General features: G+C 36.1%; 1 protein-coding gene across 4 annotated transcripts in view; it reads left to right on the top strand.

Moving 5' to 3' along the window:
• Positions 1-27065, top strand: part of LOC149798243 (uncharacterized) — a 99178-nt gene that overhangs the window by 58601 nt on the left and 13512 nt on the right. The window contains exon 1 of one of the 4 annotated variants that reach the window (XM_089963368.1): positions 569-1633. The exons of 1 other annotated variant lie outside the window; for it this stretch is intronic. In XM_089963368.1, coding sequence (XP_089819494.1) covers positions 1505-1633 — 129 coding nt within the window. In that variant the 5' untranslated portion in view covers positions 569-1504. 2 more of the 4 variants (XM_089963372.1, XM_089963371.1) reach the window with 2 other exon arrangements.

The following is a 27065-nucleotide window of genomic DNA, read 5'->3' as shown; positions in this document are numbered from 1 at the left end:
AAATTCATTCATGCCATAAACCCGGCACGGAAGAATTTGAGATGGAGGCTAAATGGGCGAATCATGAGCTATTTACCCCCTACCCTTCTACAAAAATTAAAGTTTACCCACCTAGAATAAATGATATTTCCATTCGGAAACAAGTTCAGTATAAACTGAATGAACGATATATCTCAGTCCACATTATATATAAATATTTTCCTTCTAAGACGTGGTCAGACTTTGCTCTTTGTTTTCCTCGCCCAAAAAGAACCTTTTACGTTAGACGTTTATATGTCATGAATTAAATAAAACCATGTTGAAATGTTCATCGCTCATAATGTTAAAGCACGCCAGCATTATTCGAAGCCTCTACTCTATAATGTAGCATGTCTCCAAGGTAAACGTACACGCCTTTTGTTTGGAATAATTGTCGAGGTGTGTATCTGATATTGCAATGTATAATAAGGGGGAGACAAGGTGACAGGTTTCAGAAACATTGTTTTGATAAAGAGATCTAAACAGATTGTCTCTAACTCACAAGTACTGCGTCAAGAGGCGTTAGCATTAAATTAACACGGTCGTAACCCGTTATCAGTCGGGAAGTGAGACACGACCATTGCTAGTGGAAATACAACAACAGAAATCTGCAACTTCGTCGGAGTTGCTGAAAACTGCTGCAGTGCGACAAGTGAAGCCGTCACTCGCTTTCATGCCAGATTCTTCTCCTTCCGTGTATTTTCTCTAATATGCATTGATTTTCCTGGAAGTTGTTCCATTGACCTAAAATTTCTCCAATCATCTTCAACCGATACCCAGGTTAATTTGTGTACGTATCGGGGGATTTTAGCCAGGTAAAACGTAGATCGATGGGGGATTCCTGAAGTCACATTGAAAACGCTCGGACCAGTCGTTAAATGAAGCAAGAAAAGGATATATCTGAGACTTGCATCCTGACAAGTTCATTTTCTGTGCATTTTTAAACCAGAAGATAAAGAAAATGAGTACAGGTCTTGTATGTAAGGAAAATAATTGAACAAGATTTTGAAATGCTGTCTTAACATGGCTTTTGGGATTATTTCCCTGTTTGTTACACATGTTTAGCAATGCACGATTTTTTCTTATCATAAAGGAAAGGAATTATCAGGCAGTGTATAAAACCACTTGAAAGATGTGTTATTTCTTAAAGAAGGAAATTTGCGAGACTATATTGTTTTAGAAAACATCAAACGGATGTATGAAAGAAAAACTAGTTTGATAGAAAGCGAAGAAGTATAAATACGCACCCAGTGAGGAAAGACCTTCATTTAAACGAACGATTTTATTTCCATTAATTTTATATCCGATTATCAGATTACTTGTTTTCAGCTTCCTCCTTATCAATTATTATTCACATACATTGTCTGGAAATCTTCCTGATCACCACTATATCCGGATTAGCCTTCGCTTTCGGTGAACTACTTCTGTGAACCCTGATTGTTTCACAGAAGAATAACGATTTGGGTGTTACTAAAATTCTATCAAAATGATAAAGGTAAGCGGAAGAACACTGGTGTACGGCACCAATAGTGATCGTCAGATGCGACCCCGCAAAACGTCCTTATCGTTTAAGGAAAAGACGGACACCACTCCCCCTTGCACGGAAAGAGAGAACGTAAGTAACAAAATAAATATTCAAGATGTCCGTTTGATCACTACTTTTTGTCAAATCGCTGCAAATAGTGGCATTGTGGATCAAGGATATTGTTAACTTTAAAAATTAAGATCCGTTGCTCCCTTCACCCCTCCAAATTACCCGATTCTAGGACAAAGGCCTACCTATGACATAAGCTTCCTAGGACTAAATCCCCCAAGGACAGAAGCCTCCTGACAAGGGTAGGACAAAAGCTGCTAGGACGAAAGCCACCTTGGGACAGGACAAAAGCCTCCTGATCTTTGATATTTAAAGTATTTTAACTTTTTTAGAATTGTTTATGTATTCGACTGAGCTTTATTTATTTATTTATTTGTTTATTTATTTATTTATTTATTTTAACTATATTTATTATGTTATACAATGGTCCGCCTAGAATCCTTAAGTTTTATAGTGTGTAACGTAATTTGTATCTTGTGTAATGACTACAAAACAGTTTAATAAAATTATTTAATATTTTTCCATTAAATACAGGGATATTTCGATAAATATCAAACGAAATAATCAAATTTATTAAACCCGTCCATGTATATCACACTAAGCTACAAATCATTACCACACAGAATAATCGACCATGCATAATATATCGAAGCAGATTGGTCTAATCATTTTTGTACCTCATTTAACCCACAAAATCGTTCAAATTAACACCTTTAATTTGCACAGCGTATGATGTAACTTTGTCGCAGTCAAATTTGTATCATTACATAAAGTGAGTGAATTACCCACTTTAAATTGGACACCTGCAATTGCAATTTAAACATGCTTTATTGTAGAATTATATTATTAAAAATATCAAGCAGGTAATAAAAATTCTATTTTAACAATTAGATTAATAAAAATTATATATATTTTTTCTTCTTTTTTTAATCCCTGACGGTGATTATGTGTTAAAACTGATGTGAATGACATCAGATAATTAAAACAATGCTAACCGTAATACAATTATTTATTTCAATAATGTACATGAGGGGAGAGGCATTTGTTCTCCCCCTGTGTGGCGTTTGTCCTAGGGGCTTTTGTCCTTCCTCACCTTACAGATGAATCGCAAATGCCGCAATGAATCCTAACAAACCTGTGTAAGATTCGAGCCAACCTCTCCTTACTTTACAGTTTTATTAGCGCATATTCTCTCTCGATCTCGATTTCGATTTTACACGTTTTTGCAAAGGCAACATTGTATTAAGCAAAAAATTAAAAGTGATGGAATGTTAACTGTCAATGACTTGAGAGAAGGCTGGAGCATCCTTTTCATTATTTTTTTTTTAATATTTTTTTACACACATTTATTTTGGTGCTGATTTTATACCCTAAAGTTAAAGAGTACTGTCAATCTCACTTTTATGAAGAAGGGTACACTATAATAGCATAATGGTGTACCATTCAAGTACCATGTAAATAGAATGGTAGGCCCGAAAATACTGGACCTTGATCAAAGATATAGCTGTTTTGTAATACCAAAAAAGTGTACCCGTCTCTCACGACGGAACAAATATTGAGGACAATAACCTGTTTTTATCGAAGTTAATTAGAACATAAGAGAAAGGATAATTTATTATCTCTCATCCAACATGAAGATATGACAATGACAACTGAATGTATGATTAATTATCTAACATGAAATCTAATATAAAATTTTACCAATCAGAACTTTTATGCACTCTCACTCTCGCCTGTCACCCACCCGTCATTACAATACACACATAAAATTGCTTAAACTGATAATTTATTCGATGAATTATGTCCCTTTATTGTGCATGAATGGGGGGAGGGTAGTCAGAAACATAGAAAGTACAGGTAAAACCCGTTATAACGCGCTGCTCAGGGTCCAAAGAATAACATCGGGATATAAGCATGATCGCCTTCACAAATCTTTCGAAATATTTTCCCCATAGAAAATATGCATTGAAATTTCAATGTCATCAGTTTTAACTAACCTCTTGGTCATATACTCTAATATACTCTATAATCGGCTTTTCCGAGAGCATGTATTTAGAATCTTAAAAGAGAGGTCACCTTAAATTAAAAAATGTGAGCCATGCTGCCATTGCGTTGTAAGCAAATCGCGTTATAACGGGTTTTACTGGAGCAGTTTTAAAGAATATACATTGGTCACTTCATAGGATAGGCTCAAAATAGATTGATGCAGTGCAGTCCTTAGGGTAAGGCGAACAAGTGCGGTTGCCTTGGGCCGAATGCCTTCGGGGCCCCGCGCACCAATTGCCAAGAAATTAGGCATACTACTATCACTCCACAGGCTGGGCTTGATGCCTTGGGCCTCTCACATTATAATGCCGGGCCTGGATTTATGCAGGTGGTCATTATTAATGTTTGCAGCTAAAATTAGAATTGACACTTCACGGAAGACTATTGTATACATTTTCATTTTGTTTTTCTGTCCAATTCAAAATGTCGAAAAATCGTTATGTTACGGTCAGGTTCCATGTACAAAGGTCGGTAATATCACTGAAAAGAAGGTGAAGTTTTGACGTAAGTAGGGGTTTCACAGTCTAAAAATAGAGAATGACTATGAATAATATGGTGACATGACGCCTAAAATGTATTGATGCGATGAGAATAACCGACTTCGAGATGCTGTCACATTAATTTTGTGGTAATAAAAGAATATTTACTGATGTCGACGATGGGGTGAAATCGTTTTAGTGCACAGTAAAATATTCTCCATGGAGTAAAGCAATTATGATCCGCAATAGATAAAGCATAACATTTGTTGTGTAATGGGATCGTGGTGGTAATTTCATCCTATAGAGTAATCATAATCGCTTTGGAAAAGTACGCCACGCACTTTTTATCACTTCTAGTTCAGTTCCCTAGACATTACTGTATGTATGTTCATGGAATTTCATGTGGGCTGTCACATTTATCGCTATGGCAACAACCATAGAAAGCCAATTGCGGTTTTAATTACGTATACCAAGTATTTGGATTATGTACTATACAGGCGAAACAGACTTGGAATCATTGAACAGAATTTCAAATTTGTAGTAAGTTATAACAGTGCAAAAAGAAACATGTTTCATTTGGTTTTAATTAACGTTTCATTCAATAATTCACTCGCGTTCTATTCTTGTTATTGTTTTCTTTGTGTACTTCTTTGTTCGACACGCAAATGGTACCCGGTGTCGCATCTAAACTTGTATTGATGCAAACATCCTGAAAAATGGATAAATATATTATCTTTTGCATGAGTTTCGATGATTTCGTTTGTTTATTTTCTCCGTTAACCGATTAGTACGCATACAAGTCGGACTCGAAAGACCAAAATCTCCCATAAGGGCCCGACTGGACTTTTATGGGAAGACAAATCTTGCTCTGATTTGTAGAGAAATACAATTACTTCTGTCCATTATATTAGTTGAAAAAGTGTCTAGAGACAAAAGGAAAAGAAATATTCGGGTTGGAAAGAAAACCCCTGCCTCCTCCACCCAAATTTCACCCAACAAACATATTTAAATGATTGGTCCCTAATGTAAATTTTAGGTACCGAAAAGAATGACTAATGGTATGACCGGGGGGGGGGGGGGTAGTAGCTTTTTAATAATCACTTGCTAGTGTCGTCTACGGCACTATTGGAAATCCTTCTTTCCTACAATAATTATTTGAAGATTATTTTCTAAAACGGATAACTTGTCATCATAGAGACCAACGTCACTGCAAATCAAGGTCCTCCTCAACCCGGCACGACTAAACCATGAGACAATACAAAATTAATTTTAATATTAGGGAAGCCTTGACCATTAGATGATGGGTTAAATCAATATATATATATATATATATATATATATATATATATATATATATATATATATATATATATATATATATATATATATATATATATATATATATATATATATATATATATATATATATATATATATATATATATATATATATATATATATATAGTGTGTGTGTGTGTGTGATTAGGATTTGTAACGTAGCTTTAACAATTTTTCAGTCATATCGCTACGATGTCTGCAGTATGGCAGTTTACAGTGATGTCTAGCACTGGGGCATCATGCCTCAGACATGTAGCATGATGTCCCACCCAATCACATTATCCTGACATCAGGACGACCGGTCCTGACACTAACCTCTTAATGCTGAGCGCCTACCCAGGACCTCCCGCTTCCGAGGCGGACGCTCTAACCACTTGGCTATTGGATAGGTCGTTAAATGAATGAATGTCATTGGAGGAAAGTATAATGGAGTCATTAACGCCCGTGTGTAGTAACTTTATTTTTTCAGGTTGTTTGCATTAATACAGTTTTGAGAGGCGACACCAGATGTCATTTGAAAAGAACTTGAAACAATATACCGGTCAATACCCGTTTTTTAGTTTTCGATGGAACCATCACATGAAATGTTCATATTTGTGTGTACCTGTTGCTTACATGCATCATGTATTGTACAGCTGTTTATTACTGAACTGTTTGTACAACACCGTGCCCACGTGTCGTTTCATTTTTTTTTTTTTTCTTCTTCTTGAAACAGTGCTCGAGGATCATTAATCAGAGATTTGAGTCTTACCTCTAAAGCCAGTTGAAGCACAAAGGACAATTTCAGTACGTTCGATGAAATGGCAGTTTTCAGACAACCCATTGCGTGATGGTATTGTCTTTGTTTGAATTAATGTCTGTAAGAATTACTCATTTGCAATAAAGCAACATCGACATAATGTGAATATTTACTAGACATTGAAGCCTTGTGTCACATCTGCCACTGACCTCCTCTGTGCCATGAGAATGCTGACGCATGTTTTATATGTAACTTGATTCTGCAAGTATGGCTCCAACTCACAGTACAGGATTACGTTATGTACCCGTATAAAAACGACAATAAATTTCATGCAAAACATATCAAAACCGCACAAAACTCGACTCAGATTTTTACAATTTTCATTTTCAATAACTTTGTTCATAATAAATGTTGAATTAGTTAGATTTCATGGTTAGCTAAAATTCTTCATATCTACACGGTTATATTTATGTCAAAAGACACCCGAGTATAGTGGACGAGTGGTCCTAAGGCGGTCGCTGTTACAGATCATTTACATCTCACCTCTGTCTGTGTCGGTTCTAGTCTTGGGCTCGGCCAATGACGGTATTTGAGAAAGCTTGTCAGTATGTTCCCGTGAGTCGGTGGTTCTTCTTGGGGTTTTCCCTGGTTTTTCTTTCACCAAAAAATACTTGCTGTCATACATAGCCTGGCATATACTGAAAAAATGTCGTTAGACCCATAATAACCAACCACTATGTATAGTTTCTGTTTTTGGCTTGAGGCAGGGTTCAGGTTTTGTGTTCAAAAAGATTTTTTGAAAGTATTCAAGCTCTGTGATTCAGGCTATATTATTACTGAAGTTTTAGGATTTCAGATTTTGGAACTTGGAATTTGAGCTTGTTCGGTCGAGTCTACTGTTATCGTCTGGGTGCAAGGCTCGACAAGTAGAAAAGGAGTATGTTGGATGGACCTTCTGGTGGGGAGATCGATCCACCTCCACTTCCGCCCGCGAAACACCGGATCCACTCTTGGCTTGAGTTTCTTCTTCCAAATATATATATATATATATATATATATATATATATATATATATATATATATATATATATATATATATATATATATATATATATATATATATATATATATATATTATTCCTTGTTTTTTCGGCTTGCTTTCCAATTATACGTTGATACATACAGTCAAACACGGCAAAGTGACTTTAAAAAGTTCCAGTGTTATTCATGTTTATGTTGGATATGCGCACAATGCGAAGCAACTATATAACTGGATACGCACACCCCGATCGTACATAATACGCAAGTTCTTCATCTGCCATACATACACATATAGCTTGAACAGTACCCCTCTCTCTTCCTCCCTCTCTCTCTCTCTCTCTCTCTCTCTCTCCATATATATATATATATATATATATATATATATATATATATATATATATGCTGACAGAAACAGTCCAAAGTAATGCATTTCATTTCTATAGCTCGATGGATAAACATTACATCTATTCCAAGCTGTGCGTAGAATAGGCCCACATATCGTGAGTCATGAATACACGGGGATGGTATCATGTGTGTCCAAAATTAATATTATTTTGAACAGAATATTCTGGTGACGGTTGCCTCCTTTCAAATGGTAAGCACTTCAGTATTTCATTGTCGTCAATCGGTCAATTCGATATGCGTTTTGCTTCAATATTGGAAACGGAAACCTTACGTGCGCAGAAATGCCCGACAGCATTATATATATATATATATATATATATATATATATATATATATATATATATATATATATATATATATGGCAGTGATGTGTGATCTCCCCCCACTCATTATGGTTTTTGGTTGTCGTTATGTAGGCCGTGATCGACAACTGTGTTATTGCCGGAATGGAGTAAACAATAAAATAAATATGAAATTAATGGAAAAAAATAACAGTGATTTGAGAAGAGATAAAGAATAATCCCCGTATTTAAAATACAACAATTTAATCAATTACATAAACATAATTAAATCGAACATTTAAAACTTTATTAATCATCTGCATGTTTATGTGTCTCCTAGTGAAAATTTATAAATTCCATACGACATCATCCCTGGCATTCAGCCAATCAAACACCACTGCCTGACTTATTCGACCAGGTGCCTAACTAAGTTTTTAGCCGTCTAGACCTTTGTCTTTGATAAAGAAAAAAAAATCCTTCTAACCTGCTATTTTTGTTTTAAAACTAAATATTTGTAGCCAATAACCTGTTGAAATGTATTCCCAAGAGTTTCCAAGATTCATTTTGAGAAATTATGCGATGACGAAATCAGACACTTGTAAAGGAAGATGAAGGATAAGACCTGATTAAACCAAATGTTTTTCCATGCCTGAACCGGGCGTCAAGCCTGTTGTAGCGCGTTTGTCAAAATTGTCAATTACAAAAAATTACTGAAAAATATCAAGTGAAGAGTGTAACTATATTTAGGTAATAACAAATTCTGTCTTGATTTGTTTATGTTGGTTTTAACGACTCTTTTTACACAGCAAGGTTATTTCATGCCGAAGAAATGGGAGCAAAGTGCTTTTCTGAAGGACACACCGAGGACTCCGACCTGGCCTGTCTGGACGGGTTTAGAACCGGCAGTCCGTGGATTGCGAGTCCGATGCTTTACTCGGTTTACGTGGCTACCCATGTATGTCACTGATTCACGTAATGGACCTCAACCCCTGATACTGTGTCACACAATGGTTCGAGTATACTGTGAGATTTCTGACTGGTTCTGTGATTGGTGCTATGTTTCAAAAGGCTATGCTGCTGATAAAAAGTTATAAAACAAGGAACCGAACAGGCTGATAACGCATATACACCATCTCGATCTCATCATGATCGTGATCTTCATGTACATGTGTTTGTTTAACACCCTCGTAAGATCAGTAGTTGACTTTTCTCAAGGTATCGCAATGCTTGCGTAGAATACAATTCAGACACCAAGAATGGAATAAGTATATACTTTCTTTCATACTTGTAAGCGTTGTCATGACACAAAAATCATTTATAACAGAGTTCCATTCAAACATAACTGGTATAGTTATGCCAATGATCGACTTTCATTCTTCTAAGGGAACATTTGTTAACGTCAGTTCGCAAGTACGTGCTTATGTAATGCCCATTGTGCATTATATTATATTGGAATCTCTCCACTTCCAGTGCTTTATCAAGACCTTTATATTCTTCTGTTCAGTTTTGTGAGCCGACTCATGAATGATCTAATTTGTCGCATTTCTATTATTCCACTTACCATTTGTTTTTGTTTTTTCTTTTCCTTTATGGATTTGATAGTGTTAAGGCCTACATATCAGATTAAAACTTAATATTTTTCACTAGGGATCTTTGCACATATCAAATATCGTAATCAGTCGTCAAACGTTGTCTCCCTTCACTTGGCCGCCAGGTGCTGAGCGTGTACAATGACCTAAATGCATATATTTGCATGTGCCAGTATTAATAATTATCCATCGATTGTAATTAAACCTAAAAAAAAAATTGTAATATTGTAAGCACACGATTCATTCATGTGCATCTATTTCTGTATGAGAAATTATTTGGTGCAGTGAAAATACAATATATACTGTGTCATTCAGATGGTTTACGTGTAAAGTAATGTCTTCAATAACTAATGTTTGTCTTCTACTAAGAAGACTAAATTGCTTTCCAACATTGACGGGGTCCCCGAGGGGCCGAATGGTCTAAAGCGCTCACCGTTACGGATCACTGCCATCTCACCTCTGTCTGCGTCGGTTCGAGTCTCGAATTCAGCCAATGTCGGTATGTGAGAAAGCTTGCCAGTAGCTTCTCGTGGGTCGGTGGTTCTTTCCGTGCTTTTCCCGGATTCTTCCTCCACCATTAATACTGGCCGCCATGTATAGCCTATCGTGTGCTGAAAAATGGCGTTAAACCCAACAAGAACAACAACCACCATTGACGAACAACTATCCGCTAACAATAACCATCCTGCATTATATGACCTGTTGTTTTATTTTATTATCTTTTTTTTGTCACCAATATCCATTCCATGGTTTCATACGAGTCTGTTCGGAACATTTAGTCTTCATGTGTCTTTTTCATTAAGATGCTAACTCAGTTAATAGGAGTTATATTTATACGATGATATTAATCCAGTTAATAATAGGGAATTTGATACCATTAACTGCAGTTACTTATGACTCTATCACTAAATATACAGTAGACATTAACATAGACATCACAGCTGTTTGTAATAATGATTAGTCACGTTGTTAATGGGAAATCAGACCCCAGACTGTACAATGGATACACAGAAGCCTTGAACATACAAAACACCACTGTACGAGTTTACTACAAATGGGTATAACAGAATTTATGTTTGCTTGGTTGGATGCGTTTTAACGGGATTTGAATCACGTCATTAGAGTTATTATGCAGAGGAAATGGGAGCCAGTCTATAGATCCACTCTACATGATAGGAATTACAATTAAAGTAATGCGAGTTCGGATGGATTCTTCCTTATCTTCACAGTTCAGACATAATCTAGTACAAATATATCTTCTCTCTCTCTCTCTCTCTCTCGATCTCGATCTGCATGGAAAGAGCGATTCTCGAAAGAGCACAAAGGGTTAACAATAACTCCATATTTGTGCTACTCAGTGGGAAGGAGTGCAGACTACAGCCGAGTTTGTTCTATTTATTACTCATAACAAACTCTACAGACTCAGATCTGCCAGCGTATTATGCGACGGAAAATCTAAATCTTTGCAGTTTGCAGTTGGACTCATCTTGTAAGCGAGATAAGACTGTAGATACCTCAGCATGACGCGGTAATTATAAAGTACGGACTGGCTCGTTGCTCTAAATGCATTAATGATTCCATAACTTGTGCTAATGCTATCAATATTAAAGCAAGAATCAAGCATACCCTTCAATATCTAGCAGAGTTTAATCTGTAAAGGAACATTTATTTCTTTGAACATCAGTTGCACGCAAAATGTGTATTCCGTGACTAACACTGTTACAAAAACTTTAAGCCCGCTTCAATCTTACCTCAGAAAATAAAGCAGAAAGGTACAAATTCGGTCACCTAGAATTTACAAACACGAAACTGCGGACATTTTGTCGATGTTTTCTTACAAAATTCGTGAACAGGTCGGGTATACCGGAAGTTAGCATTAATGTGTGTCACCACAGAGACTCGTGTGCCATGAGTTCATCTCAAAAGGTACTCACTTCTATAATGATATATGTCGATAACTAGGATGCTGAGCCCATACTGCTATTATTTTATGTTCGAAAGTTATTTGCTTTTTATCGTTTAAACAGAAGGCATGTTTTAAAAAAGAACATTAAATTACGACAGATATGCAAACCTGCTTTTTGAGGTTTTGTGCGTCAAATTTACAATCATCAAATATATTAGGTGCGGTGGGGATTTGCGGGCTTAATGCCATTTTTCAGTACAGGATATGCCATATATTGCGGACAGTATATATAGTGGAGGAAGAACCCAGGAAAACCCCGGGAAGAATCACCAACCCACGGAAAGCTACTGGCAAGCCTTCTCACATACCCACATTGACCGAACTTGAGATTGAAACCCACGTGGACATAGGTGAGACGCCAGTGCGCTTTAGACCACTCGGCCACCAGGGCCCCTATAGAAATAGGACAACAAAAAAGCCATCGATAACGACGACGATGACGACGATGATGATAATAATAATAATGAGAAAGAAAGAAATGTTTTAATTTTAAATTATTATTATTATTATTATTATTATTATTATGTCGGTACGACCAATAATTCTTATGCAAATTTTGACCATTATTTTGGAGATACAATTAGTTCCGTAGTTACACTCTTGCGCTCATTATAAATAGCTATTTACCTCTAACTGCTTATCTGTATTAAAATAAAATACCCATTGATTATTTTTCCTGTCGTTTTTAGAACGTTTCACAGAAGAAAAACGCAAACATATACATCGAAAGTATGGAACTGAGATGCCTGTTCACGTATAAAAGGACAACCGACAAATTTACAACAAATCTGAAATCGTTTGATGTATTCAAATACTTGCTTACTTTTTGAGCGGAGATTGAATAAACTTTTTATTTTTCACGTCCTCTGAATTTTATCCCCAAAGAGTATTCAAAGAGGCATGTGTACATATAGTGTTATATATGTCCGTACGTCCGTCTGTACGTCTTTAATAAGTGTATAAAGCCTTAACGGACTGAAAACAATTTAATCTTTCGTTTAATATCCAAAGTACAAAGTCAAGCTTGAGTTTCACAATTTGCCGCCAACTTTGTTTTTTTAGACCTATAGACCTGGTTTATCTTAGAACTTTGTCTTTTAATCAGCTTTCGTCTTCACTCCACAACGTTTGATGTACTTCACTGATTCAAGACACGATTATTTTTGCCATTCTTTCAGACTAAATGGTTTGGATTATATGATTACATTGTTCCGGTCGTGCGTGCATACGTGTGTAAAGTCACTCAATTCTGTCTGTGTCGTTGAGGATAAAGATTTCAAACTTTGGAATATGATCGTAGAAGGCCTTTAAATGTTCACAACCATTTAAGAATTTTGATTGATCATCTTAGGGCCGAGCGGCAGGTTGTAAACTATTGCATATATCATGCATACGTGTAAGGGGTGGAGAAATGATAATTTACAAAAAGCGGGGGATGGGTGGTTAAAAACATCTTAAATGCGAAAAACAATGATCTCAACCACATAACCACGTACAAGAAGATATATATTATCCAAACTAAACTTGGCTAAAACACTGGGGAAAATCCCATTACATAATTTATTTGTGTATTTTAACGAATTTAATTCAAATACCTTTTAATTTGCTATTCGTTCAGATGGTGCAATTTACCTGTCGTGCAAATTTTGCTCGTGCACTACCTCCGGAGATGATGCAATTTATTTATTATGCAATTTGCATGTACACAAATCCATTCACATGACACAAATGCACACACGTATGCACATACGGATGTAAATGTATATACATATGTAAACCAGTGCTTGTGAACGATCTGGTACACACAATTCTACCTTGGGACAACCTGACCAAGTTCAATACAGAGTTATCAACGTACCATTTCAGAACTTAAAAGCAAAAAAAAAAAAAAATTTAAAAATGCGTGCTTTTGATTGCCCGACCGACTCTATTTTTTCCTGTCGACCCCACAAACATTATACAAAAAAGGCAACCAATTTCGGAAGAAAATAAATTACCCAAAAGATAAAATCAACAGAGACTTAACTACGGTCGAAGTTTAATTCAGGATGCCAATAGCGCGTGTTTTCTAGTTAATGCTTCTTTTAAATCATTGCGAAAAGAGTTATCTACCTACCTTATTATTTTTTCTTTTAATGTAACTAGAATCGCGCGTATTTGGTCAAATTTGGCCCAACTGGAAACTGAAAGCATTTACTTACCTTACTGCAAGGGAAAGTACTCGGAAGCACTTTCAGTGCAGAATTTAAATTTTTTACATGAGCAAAAAAAAAAATAAGAAAACAAATCCAAGAACAACGACAAAAACACCAGCAAGAATTAAGGGAATTGTGAATGCTTAGATAATATGGCTTTTTCTAGATTTGTATCGATCAGTATCTATAGCGAAAACTCATCATACGTTCATTTTCAGAGGCAATTTCCTGTATCGGGAAATCTTTCTTTTCACGATTTGACACGAACATCACTCACACAAACTATGATGACTAAAGACTAGAACTTCAATTTGTATAATTTTTTCACACAGTGGCCCAGTTTCACTCCACGACATACTTGTACGTAAAATTCAAGGAAACCGATTCTGATTTTATCATGTGCCTTGAATGAATATACTAAATGAATGAAAATATATATCAAAAGTGTATTGTTACGTCAATAAGTCACATCTGGTCCATCGCTTATTGTTTGCCGATATCTTGTTTTTATAAATGTAAGTTCTGGAACTGATAAAACAAAATAATCACCCAGAACAACGATGTTAAACTATAGGGTCAATAATTAAAATAAATTAGATTATTGAGACCGATCCGGTGGCCTAGTGGTTACAGTGTCCGCCTCGGATGCGGGAAGTCGTGGCTTCGATCCCCAGCCGAGTCATACCAAAGACATACCAGTAGCTGGTACTGACAGCTGTCTCGCTAGGCGCTCAGCTTTAAGAGGTTAGTGTTAGGACTGGTTGGGACATAATGCTACATTTCTGCGGCATGATACCCCAGTGCTGGACATCACTATAAACTGCCACACTGCAGACATCGTAGCGATATGACTGAAAAAATGTTAAAGCTACGTTAAAAATCCAACACACACACACACACACTCACACACACACACACACACACGCGCGCGCGCGCGCGCGCGCGCAAATTATGGAAATATAGTACTAAGATAGTGTATAAAGGTATCGGATTTGTGGAAACTACCCCGAGAACCAACCACGTGTCAGTCCGACATGTTAGCTATACACGAGTCGTTAAGCAGGCTCAACATTGTATCAATATAAAATAAGGCGTTTACATTTCCAAACGAAACAAAATTGAAACTAAATTATTCCAAACTTGATAACAGCCGCTAAAGCTTCAAGTCACTTGCAACCGACCACTATTTTTTGGTAGAACTGGAATGTTTACACAATGACCAAGTTATGGACAATTGCTCGTTTCACGTGTGAAGAGCTTACACATATGGCTATATAATGGATGTTGCGGAAATCGTAGATAGTAGAAAATAAATCAATAAAGTATTCCTGACAAAAGTGCTAAATGAAAAGCAAAACCAAGGTAAATACCAAATTTTCTCTATTAGCATGCTTTTATACAAATTTTAAAAAATCGAAAGTAGTTCGTTTTCCTTCAAGTCGGTAATATTTTTTGATGCAATCAACGATGAAACCAATTGAATGAATCAGTAGGAAAATGTGTTGTTTGGTCGCAAGTGGATGATTGGAATATGTCTTTGTGTGACTGTCTCATAACCAGATATAAATGTTTCATTACAAATTCAATACCACGTGTACCTTAGCCATGCAGTACAACGGTACTGTAATCGTAAATGGATAACTGGGATGCGACTTGGTGTGATTGTGTCATAACCAGACACTAATGTTTCTAATGCAAATTCAAGGCCTCGTGTACCTTAGCAATGTAGTACACCAGTACTGAAATCTCAATTTAAATGAATTGCTTTCATATGGATCAGCGTTTAGAGGCAGTCAATAAAACAATGCGTCAGAACTTGCTATCTGATTTAAAATGGAGACATCGATAAACTTTATGTTCTGGTGACCGTTAAATTTCCTGTCTACTTAATGTTAGATAGCCTAACAGAAAAAGGATTGTGACCGTTATATTCCGAATGAAATTTTTCACTTTCATGACCTTATATTGGTGTCCGTCAAGTCTCTGTTATGTCAAAGGCTTCAATTTTAATCAGAATGAAAGACTTGCAAGAGTAACAGCCTGCATGTTCAACGAGAAACAAGCCAATCAGAACACAGCTATGAACTTAAGTGGGTTGGGGGGGGGTAATTATTGGCACAAGGATTAGAACGCGTTCCTGTTGGTAGTAAGGGTACGCTTTCTCCGCCATTTTTTGTCAGTGGCAATTTGAACACATTGATAGAAATATCCTGACGAGGAAATGGGAACTAATTGCCCTTTCCAAGGACACGCCATGGCAGTCGACCCGGTTGAGCGGTATCAAACCAACGACCCTTGAATTACTAGTCCGATGTTCTACCAAATGTATTACTGTGGCTCCCTTATAGTGGCGAGAAAAAAATAATTACTTGCATAATATACGTACACAACGTTTGGATAAGGGTCAAGCAGAAACTTCGTTGTGGAGAAAATGACAATTTCCTTTTTTGATTTTAGAAGAAAAATATACTGGTCATAGTTAAATTCTGCGAATAATATATTTCCACCAGTTTGTCCTGATTGTTGTTCGTTACCTTCAATGCGCTCTGTTTCATTTTGAATACCACTTGAGATATTTATTATTATTATCCGAATGTCAATAAATTTGTCTTTATTTCTACATAATGTGTACATGTACATACATGTGCGAGCTTTTGAAGTATAAATTATAATTGTAACAAAACTTTGTTCGCTGAACAAAATTACAAGAAAAGGTTACCTTGAACAATATGTTATGACTTTGAACAATATGTTATCTTGGAGTGGTTCAGTGACATGATCTGAAGTGTAGTCAATATCAATTTATTTCCCTTCATTTCTAAAGGCCGTCACCACTGATTGGCACAACTTGATATTAGATCTATACGCATTGACGTCTTGTTCTACACAGTCAGATCCCTTGCTAAACATAATACAAACAAATCCGACCAACGCAGAGTCTCTGTATCCATATTTAACTGTAGTTAGCAATGTCGACGTTTGAGAGAGAGAGAGAGAGAGAGAGTAAAACTTATTTGTCCCATGCAGAAGTTTCAACCGCCCAGCAGACCGGTTCACTGTATACTTTGCTTCAAAATAAACTTCTCCTGTAGGTGAATTTCTATGCCTTTCATGCAAATAGTAAACACTGGTGAACCTTTGCTGTCCGTCTGCAAGTGCATGCTGCATGCGTAATGTTGCACGATTCTTCCAACAAAGTAGAGGTGCGCGGTATTACCGGTATACCGCGGTAGTTATTCCGGTGATAAGTATCACGGTATTTTTTCACTGCGCCGGTACTTCGGTTACTTTGGTAGTTTCTGTCCGTAAGGAATATACGGAAATACCTTAGTAAACTTGATGACAGCATGTTTTCATTTTACATGACAAAATATTTTATTAATACAAAATAGTTGTATTTGCCACAAAATACTTTTGAATGTTACTAATATAACTATATTCATGATCCTAAGTCACATGTTTGGTTTGACACGTATCATGTGTACCAACATGGTGGCCAAATGGGATGTAGTGAAAAATATTCATGAAATAAATGGGATTTTATATTTATTTTCTAGTGCATGGTAATGTGTCATGGACATGTATTCCTTTTTAAGACTGTAAATCATCCTAAGATTTTCTGGAGATCAGTTGTTTTCTGTTTGAATTTTACGTGGTTTCTCAAATCCACCATATATTTTCTCATTGGTTGAGTCAGTGTTCTTTATTTTGTGTCCGTCACTGTTGAATATCTTGCCCGGATACTGGCACTCCACTCAAAGTTTCCCTGCTTATGATATTAATGGCGCACCTAGTAAATTGTAAACTTTGATATTAACACTTCTTATTTGTATTACCAAGGTCTCTTATGTCCACAAAATATCTTTAATAGGGTATCAGCTATAGCGTGAGCTTAATCAATGCACTTTAGTTGTAGCTTTGATATTACAATGTATACAACAATTAACATACACATAGCAAATTCATCTTCTGTAAGGTACTGATCATTTAAGGATGGGCTAAGATTTTGTTTAAACTGATAGATCTTATTTTGTATTATCTAAAGATAATTATTTTATTTTCAAGTAATATAATGGAAATGATGGTGTGTTATTTCGCTGTAAATCAGAGTTAGATAATTTTCCTGCTACTGAAATACAAAATAATTTTAATAGAATGTAAAGCCCCTGTCTCAGAATATTGCATTCTTGGGCCCTAATATAATAGCGATATACCGCGGTTTGTATCGCGGTATATTTAAAATTACTGCGGTATACCGAGGTTGAAAATTGTAGTACCCAGCTCTACTAAACACTCTTTTAAAATGGCACGGCGAGATGGAGGTAAGTTAAAGGACTGAAATGATACCAAATTTTCCTATTCAAATGTTCGTTGGTGTTAATAGAAGTATCAAGTCCATCTCATATCTTTGTCTACTTTGGTATTTATGAACTGTGAACTCAGTCATCTAAATCTAATAAAACTACATTTTAGGGTCTTGAGTAAATTTGTTTAGGATTCAAACTAAAAATCAATGAAGGTGTTATGTTCCTGTATAACTACAAACTCATAAAACATTGCATTAGTGCTGAAGATGGGCCATAAAGAAAATCAGAAACTGTATTATCTGTTCATTTAAATGAGAGAACAATCTCAAAATTCTCTCGGAATTATTTACATTTAGCCTATTTAGTTTAATTCAGTTTGGATTTGTTGATTAACTTTGTTCACTTTGATATGACCCTGATTATACGCCATGTTCTTCATCATTTCACTATATAGGATGCGTTATCTTTTAAAGGGCGTCTGAGTGACAGTGAATCGAAATGGCGTTATTGTAATTATTGTGAATAGTCAGTATCATGAAATCTGACATTATGACTACTGTTTGAATTGAAGTGTGACTATTCAGTATTCCGAATTCTATGATTACTGTTTGAGCCCAATTGTAACTATTCAGTATTTAGAATTCTGTGATTAATGTTTGAGTCCAAGAGTGAATATTCAATATTTAGAATTCTGACATTATTAATGTGCGTGTCCAAGTGTGACTATTCAGTATTCCGAATTATGTGATTACGGTTTGAGTCCAAGTGTGACTATTCAATGTGTAGAATTTTGACATTATAATTATTGTGTGAGACCAGTTGTGAATTTCATGTGATTTAGCAAGTTTGAAGTTGCTTTATTGTAACTAGTTTACATTTCCACTTGTTTCTTTCTTTCAAAAACAAAAACAAAACAAACAAAAAAAAAATGCTGCCGACTTGTTAAGTACACAAACGAGTATTCGAAGAACAATTTTCTTTTCACATGTTCGCAAAAGAGTATCTGTGGATCTGTGGTTCGAATGTTCGGTAATTCATTTCAGCTCTGTTAAAGTGTGTGAGGTGTGGCGAAGTTTAGAAGGAAACACTAATTAATACGAACACTGTAAGGACTATGCTGACGTGCAGCAAATATCTAGTTAAAAGTATGTGCCCCCCCCCCTTCTGTGTTTTGTTTTAAAAGTAATGCTTCATTTAAAAATCAGTTGTCTTGCAGATGCAAAACACCTCTGACCAGGGTATATTGATACAGGTCACGACAATGATTACCTTCACCGCTAAGGTTTTTAAACTAGGATTAAAAGTCTGTCATCATTTTGTCCCACTGTTTGTTTGGTTGTTAAGTTCGCCAACTGTTTCCTGTAATTCAACACAAGGACAATCCTGAGGCGAAGTTTAAACATTGTATTTATATAGCCGATCGAATCAGTCGTGAATAGAGTTTTCTTTACGGACTGCTCTCCCGATACAGTACGTATTAAAATGAGATAAGTTTGTGTACATAAATTTAATTCAGAACGTCGACGAGTACAGTGGCTTTTTTCTGTAGATAGGTAGAGGGGATATCAACATATCTAACTATACACCTACATCATCCTGTTCTGTTTACCCATGTTTTCTACTGAAGGAAGGCATACCCGGGGCGTACAGCGTGTTCAGCAAACAGACGTGTGTGTGTACAGGTCCTAAAACACCAGCAATTATGGCACAGTTACGATAGATACATAGGTCATGTCAGTTAGAAAATGGTTTTCACTTCATGTCGAACCATAGTACTGTGGGATGTTTCCGTTATTTAACTGAGGATTATGGATGGTTCTCCGAGCACGGTAAGCTATTTATGTATAACCCATGTGTATACAAAACACACTGTTTAAAGAGGACAACGCCTACATAAAATGGATTTTAAAAAAACCCAATACAATTTATTTAGATCATTAGTCATTAATTATGAGGACAATATTATGAGTTATTAAGATTCATATTTTAAACTATTAATTAAATATCAAATTAGGGCGGGATGATTGAATCGTCTGAATTTAGACTCGCCGGCATGGTTTAAGTTTTGAAGAAAACAAAATGTGAACTATATCTCTCTCTCTCTCTCTCTCACACACACACACACACGCACACACACACACACATACATACATACATACAAATAATGGCTATTTACTGATGACTACATTCTACAAGCACTTGGAGCTCTTTGGCTGTCAACTCCCAAAACGTACATTGATAGGCTTTGTTACTATATGAATAAAAATGTACTCGCTCATAGTGTACTAAACAGGCCTAATCCTGGTTGTTCAAAGTGTACAGGACAGGCCTAACATTGATCAATCATAACGCACATGACAGACCAAACCCATATCGTTCATAATGCTCAGGACAGGCCTAACCCTGATCGCTCGTAATGCACAGGGCAGGCCTAACCCTGATCACTCGTAATGCACAGGGCAGGCCTAACCCTGATCACTCGTAATGCACAGGAGAGGCCTAACCCTGATCGTTCGTAATGCACAAGACAGGCCTAATGCGAATGTACAAGAAACCATTTGTGCATGAAACTCAATTTCAAGCTCAAAATAAAAATCAGATATGATATTTAGAGTCCACCTAGATCATGAAAATTTGTCAGTCTAGTTGAGGGCCCCAGCTTAGACAAATTTAAACAATTTTGTTTGGGCAGAAATAATGAGTTTTGTAGGCAACGTTGCCAAAAATTATGTCACCATTTCGTTTGAGAAACATCGTCGAGCTTGAATGACGGTTATTTTTGTTTTTGGTAGTTGGATTCAAACACTTTGTGTGACCACAAAGATCAAGTATTATGATAATATTTGTAGCAACTTTTGTCATGTAAGACAGAAGGGTGCATACTTTTCATCATTATATCATTTGTTTGGTTCCATTAAGTTTGAACCAATATATTCAAAATCACTCATCCAAAGAGACATTAGGCACATATGACTGTGCCAATCTTTCAAAGCAACTGTCGAAGATCCAATTATAGAAAAGTAGAGTAATTAAAACAAGAGGAATTCGACTTTACTACTTCAGTGTCATGAAGGTTCGTTTTAAATACCTCGTGAGCTTGTTTTGGAATCGAATTATCAACCAACTTACATGTGTATATCTAAAAAGTTCATGTGAAAAAGCTAGAGATCGGGTGCGTAAAGGACAAACATTGAGCGTATGGTAAGCGCCTCTTCGAAATGTGTTTGTTAGGTAGAGAATCATTCCTCCAGTGACTGCATTCTTTTTAAATATTTGAAAAGATACAAAGAAAATATTGATTTTGGAAGACAAAATTCAACGCGCATTGTACTATGATGTCGAGGTCGTCCAAATATGTCCCAGTCAAATGGAATTTTCTTACAAAATTAATATTACATTATAAAAATAATTAGCGTCTTAAGCGTCATTGTTGATTCAGTTGTGTGAGTAGGATTTAGATATGGGTTTTTTAACGTAGTTAACATTTTTTTCAGCCATACCGCATCGATGTCTGCAGTGTGATGTCTAGTACTGAGGCATCATGCCGCAGACATGTAGCATGATGTCCCACCTAGTTACATTATCCTGACACCAAGCCGGCCAGTCTTAACACTAACCTCTTAATGTTATTGTGTGAGTATATACGTGTATTGCTGGACCTGTAGCATATACGCGGCGTAAAAAGAATACATTCATACATATATGATTCAGTATATGGACGTTTTTTGAGTGGATATAAGGAAATATGTTACTAGTGTAGTGGAAATATTGTATATAAGTGGCGAAACTACTCGTGACAGTGATAAAAAAAATCCACCTACGACCATGTTCAAAAAGAGATTTTTTTTTTAGAAGATGAAAATCAACGAGCGAATTTGCACACCATTTGAAATAACTATCGTTGATGAGGATGATAAAGTGGCCATGTTGTCATTCATGAAGATTAAATGACTGGCTGGTGGAAGGTTAAGTCATAAATGCAGTAATGCAGTCTTATGCGAAATTTCACAATATTTCTCAACATTATATAAGCCTTTATTTATCGTGTATTTAGAATTATATTTTTTAAACGCGTATATTTGTTGCATCAAGGGGGATATAAAGCAACATCATAGAAAGGAATACCCCACTCATTTCCTTATTATTTTATATTTTTTTATTTTTATTTTTTTGTTTATTTTTTTTTGTTCGTAATACTTGAAATCAAGACTCGTGTTTGTTAAAAGAAAGTTGACACTCCACTCAGCAAACAATCTGAAGAAATTAACTCAGAAGTAAATTTAACCCGTAGACAGGCGTTCCTGGGGACTAGAATTTGATTACCAGTCACCCGGATACCACTGAGTGGATCGTCCATTACCTACAGATCAATATGCACTGTTTACAACCAACAAAACCTTGAATTTGTATTGACCGGAGTATCAAAACAATATAAAAGAATAAGCTGGAAATCACGCTTGCCATACCACATCAATAGACTATTCATATTTAGATTGATAGAAATAGTTGATACGTGTGTAGCGATGTACGGATCAATATTGATAATTTGGTATAGGAGCAAAGTTGTATTTATCAAGACGTAAGGTGCTTTTATATTGGGGGATTAAGCGGTTGAAAAATAATCCAGTTGGATCTAATTCAGAATAGTTCTCACAAGATTAGAGTCTGAAGTTGACGTTTTATTTTTATAAAGGTTATTATTCAGCATAGTTACTGCAATGTCAGACTTGTCCAGTTGCCTTTTTGTATATGTTTCAAGGTAATAAAACGTTTTTTATTGTTGCAGGAGGAGGTAAAACGAGATTTGAAAAGGGTTACTTGGCTAAGAGAATATATCTCTAATTATCGTTAACAGATTGGGACAGTGCTGTCCAACCAGTGGCCCGCAAGCTGCATGCAGCCCGCGGGCTTATTTTAAATGGCCTACCAGAGCTCGAGCAGCTGTACAATCGTTACCAGTCGTTACCAGTTTTCTGCTGCAGCCCTCGGCTTTAATAAAAACATTTTTCAGTGGCCCATGGTGTCAAAACGGTTGGACAGCACTGGCTTGGGGCGTTGGGGGTGGGGTGGTATAACGTCTGATTCGGGGTGGTATAACGTCTGATTCGTAATATAAGAGTCGCAGCTCAATACCAGACCAGGCTAGCCCCGTGTCGGCTGCCACGGTGTGTCCTTAGGAAAAGCACCTAGCTCACACATATCCACGGTATGATATGGCTAAGAATATGTTAAACTTGCCATTAAAACCAACAAAATTAAAGCGACAGTGAAACAAGAGATGTTTATCAATACGGGGAGGAAAAGTGTATCGTCTTTCAGTTCAGTATGACAATCCAGTATTATGTATTGGTTTATCTCGCTAACTTGACATCTTCTGACGAGTATGACAGTAGTCGTGGAAGTTGAGCACTGACAGTTGGGATACTATCTCATAATGCAGGTTTTTGTTTTGACACAAGACACCTGTCCATGAACGCAAATAACATATGGCCAAGGCCTGCACATGCGACCTCGATGTAATTCTTCCAGCGAAGTGAAAACTAGAATGGTCCTTGATTTGACAGAATCAAGATGAAGGACACAGGGTTTCAATATGTTGTCGTAGTTTATAAACTGGAGCAAAAATAAAAACAAATATGGAGGATATGAGGTCATACTCTTTGTATCTATTTATCCTTTATTTAGTGTACAAGACAATGTTTATATTCATAAAGTTCTTACTCAGAACAGACACCTCTCGTTAAAACAGCAAAAAACTTCTTGATGAGTTTGATAATAGTGCGTTTCTAAATTCTGATATGGTAGTTTTGAATAAGTTGCTAACCTATGAACGTTCAAGAATAACTTTATTTTGACAAGTTTAGTCTTACCGTCAGCTTTAAAAAAAAAGTGTTTAAATAAGTTGTGATTACACAGACCCATCTGTTATAAGGGGTACAGTGGCTCCTATTGTTTGCTGGTTCAATCGAGTGTTGATGATTGTGCTGGTGTAAAACAGGAATAAACTCCGTCTGGACAGATTTCAAAAACGTGTGTTTGTCTCGGAAATATGGAACATCCTAGCTTGTCAGTTGTTTTTCAAAAAATGGTCACATACTGCGACAATTCAAGATCAAAACGACCTTCTCTTACAGTTAAATTTAAGAGGAAACGCGGACAAGTATAATATCATGTCTGAATGAACGTAGCAACGGCTGTCTTAGTTCAATGTACAAGTCCAGGCGCTCCTTCTCGCGCACTTACTGCGTACAGCGTGTTTCAAAAACAACGGATTCACAAAACCCTAGACTGGACCAAGTGACACGTTTCAGTGTTACACATCATTGAAGATTCAGCATATAAGTAGTTTTTAAGCGGCACCTACACGGTGCATATGCAATTGTGACTCCTCGATACGAGGCGACTCCATATACAATTTATATATTGTACATATTTTCAGATAGAGATTTCGCGTCTGAAGGCTGTGTTCTGCATTTGGTTGGTTGTTTATTATGGGTTAAGCGCCATATTTCAGCACATGCTAAGCTATATATGGCGACCATTATATTTGGTGGAGGAAGAACCAGGAAAAAATCCCAGGAAGAACCACCCACCCACAGAAATCTACTGACAAGTTTTCTCACATACCTGCAAGTACCGTGCAGAAATTCGAACCCACGCGGACAGAGTTGAGATGCCAGTGATCTTAAAGGCGAGCGGTTAGACCACTCGGTCACAGGGGCCTCCTGTTTTGCATTTGGTGCGACAGAGACAAAAGCTACGGTCAGTCTGAAGAAACGAAATATTTGTGTGAGCCCTACTTTGGATCCTTTAGCAAAGTGGTTCTTAACCCATGGGTTGCAATCCAAAACTGGGTCGCCAAACTGTTTTGGCTGGGTCGCTGAGATCAAGCTTAATAATCTGCAATGTCCTATCCTTGTGGTTTTAACTCGATGGGTCGCAAGGCTAACACCACAAGCCTAACCTGGGTTGTCGCCCAAAAAGGATAAGAACCAGTGCTGTAGGTTTAGCAGCACAAAGAGATAGGTTCAGACTTCTTATTTACTTACCGATAGAAATGGAGTTTTATAACCCTGGAACGAATCCTTCATAGGCCATTTCTAGCGTTATTGTTGGCAGTAATGGGCATTGATCCTAGTTTTACTTTTCTGGAAGGTGGACTATTTTTCCACCTTAATATTATACAATTGCCAGACACAGTATTGAACTATGCTTTGCAAGAATTAAATGTCATCCTTGGTAAGAAATATGTTAACATATTTGCAGTAAGAAAGCCTCACGTTTTGGGGTAATTTTTTTTCTTTTTCTCATTCTTTTTCTCTCACTTATTTACTCATTTGTCTGTTTACATGCTTAATGGGACGCCATATTTTCGACACTGTTTCAAAAGAGTCGTGTATTGGGTGATGGAAAAGGTTATAAATATGAAGTAGTTCTTAATGCATATTCTATTTGCATGATTAGTGCGATATTCTACAGAATACAGGCTTCAAATAGAGTAAAATGGAACAAGATTTACTGCATACACTCGAAAGTAATTTATATTAATTACAACACACTTAATGTGTAAACAAGATTTACTGCATACACTCAAAAGTAATTTATATTAATTACAACACACTTAATGTGTAAACTCAATTTAATTTATAGTAACTAAAATGTTAGATGTCCAATCTTTCACAGCTGCGCAATTCATACGCTTACCTGGATGACTTTTTATATCCCTTTTATCGTTATACAATATCGATGAAATTATTTCAATGAAGAGAAATGTTTTTCTCACTCAGTAACTAGATAGCAGTGCACTCAGAAAGAAGCTTTGAGTTGAGTTTCGTCTCCAGTGCAAACAAATATATTTTGCAGCCATTCAAAATATTAATAAGGCCAAATAGATGTCCGTATTGATAAATACAAATGCATACATATTTACATCATAGAAACCGAAATGTTTGAAACTGCCACTTGGCTTGATTGCATTGTTGATTTCTGGCTGAAACATGCACATTCAAAAGGCTACCTGAACCTGGGCCTAAATTTCAGTCGTAAAGATTACGGTAGGAATCAAAGGTAAATGCAGACGTAGTACGAAAGGATAATTATTTTTCATGAATAGTGTATTTTGCGTTTTGTGAACCTTACGAAAGTGAGTTTAAAATGAATTCCATAATACATTACTATAAATAGACTTGATCCCGCGACATACAAGCTTTATATTGAAACCGTAATGTAATGCCGAAAAAAAAAAACTTATCGTTTGTTACATTTTGTTCAAAGCAATAACTGGCTAAAATAATATTTCAGGAGCTACAACTTGGAGTAAATACGTTAATGTTGAACCTAAAAAGACAGATATAATAACCACGTTATCTTCATAATATCTCTCTCTCTCTCTCTCTCTCTCTCTCTCAATTTATCATGATATGTCATAGCTTACTTCTTTCACATTATGAAGTTCTCTTTAATAAATAAGTCAACCGGTTATGGATTTACATTTAACTTCCTTTCATTTACATCCATACATAAATAGAAATTATTTCTGGTGATATTAAAATTGTTATTGTTAAATTACTTCTTGTGTAATTTTTAATTTGATTTTTTTCAGCTATTTGTATATATCTTGCCGTTATACTTTCACATTTTATTCCGCAGTTTTATGTGATTAAGAAAGAAAAAAACTGTTCGCAAATTCGACACATTTGTCTTATAAATATACTGGTAAACTATTATGAATAGCAAAATGTCTGCCTTATAACTTTTCGGGAAAAGTTTATCAACAACTGTTAGTATGTGGTATCACGTGAATCAAGGTCTTGGCAAACCACCAACATCTTTTTTGACACTGTGGTTCACACGTTTACCAACAGTGAATAACGTTCGAAAGGGTGCGTTTTTTTTCCTTATCTCCCTTATTTGTCAATCAACAAATCGCTACAAGAGGTACTTTAGAAACACTTAGTAACAACTTACAGATATGGTATTTGTTGTATGCATTTTTCAACCCAAGATATGTGTCGTTACCTAAATACATATGTTCCCTACATAAATCCTTGACTGTTCACATATACTG

Source organism: Sinohyriopsis cumingii, chromosome 6, assembly GCF_028554795.1.
Source record: "Sinohyriopsis cumingii isolate HCF-2022 chromosome 6, ASM2855479v2, whole genome shotgun sequence".
In the NCBI taxonomy this organism is placed as follows: Eukaryota; Metazoa; Mollusca; class Bivalvia; order Unionida; family Unionidae; genus Sinohyriopsis; species Sinohyriopsis cumingii.
The sequence above is the reverse complement of the archived record's forward strand: the minus strand, read 5'-3'. Positions and strand labels throughout refer to the sequence as shown.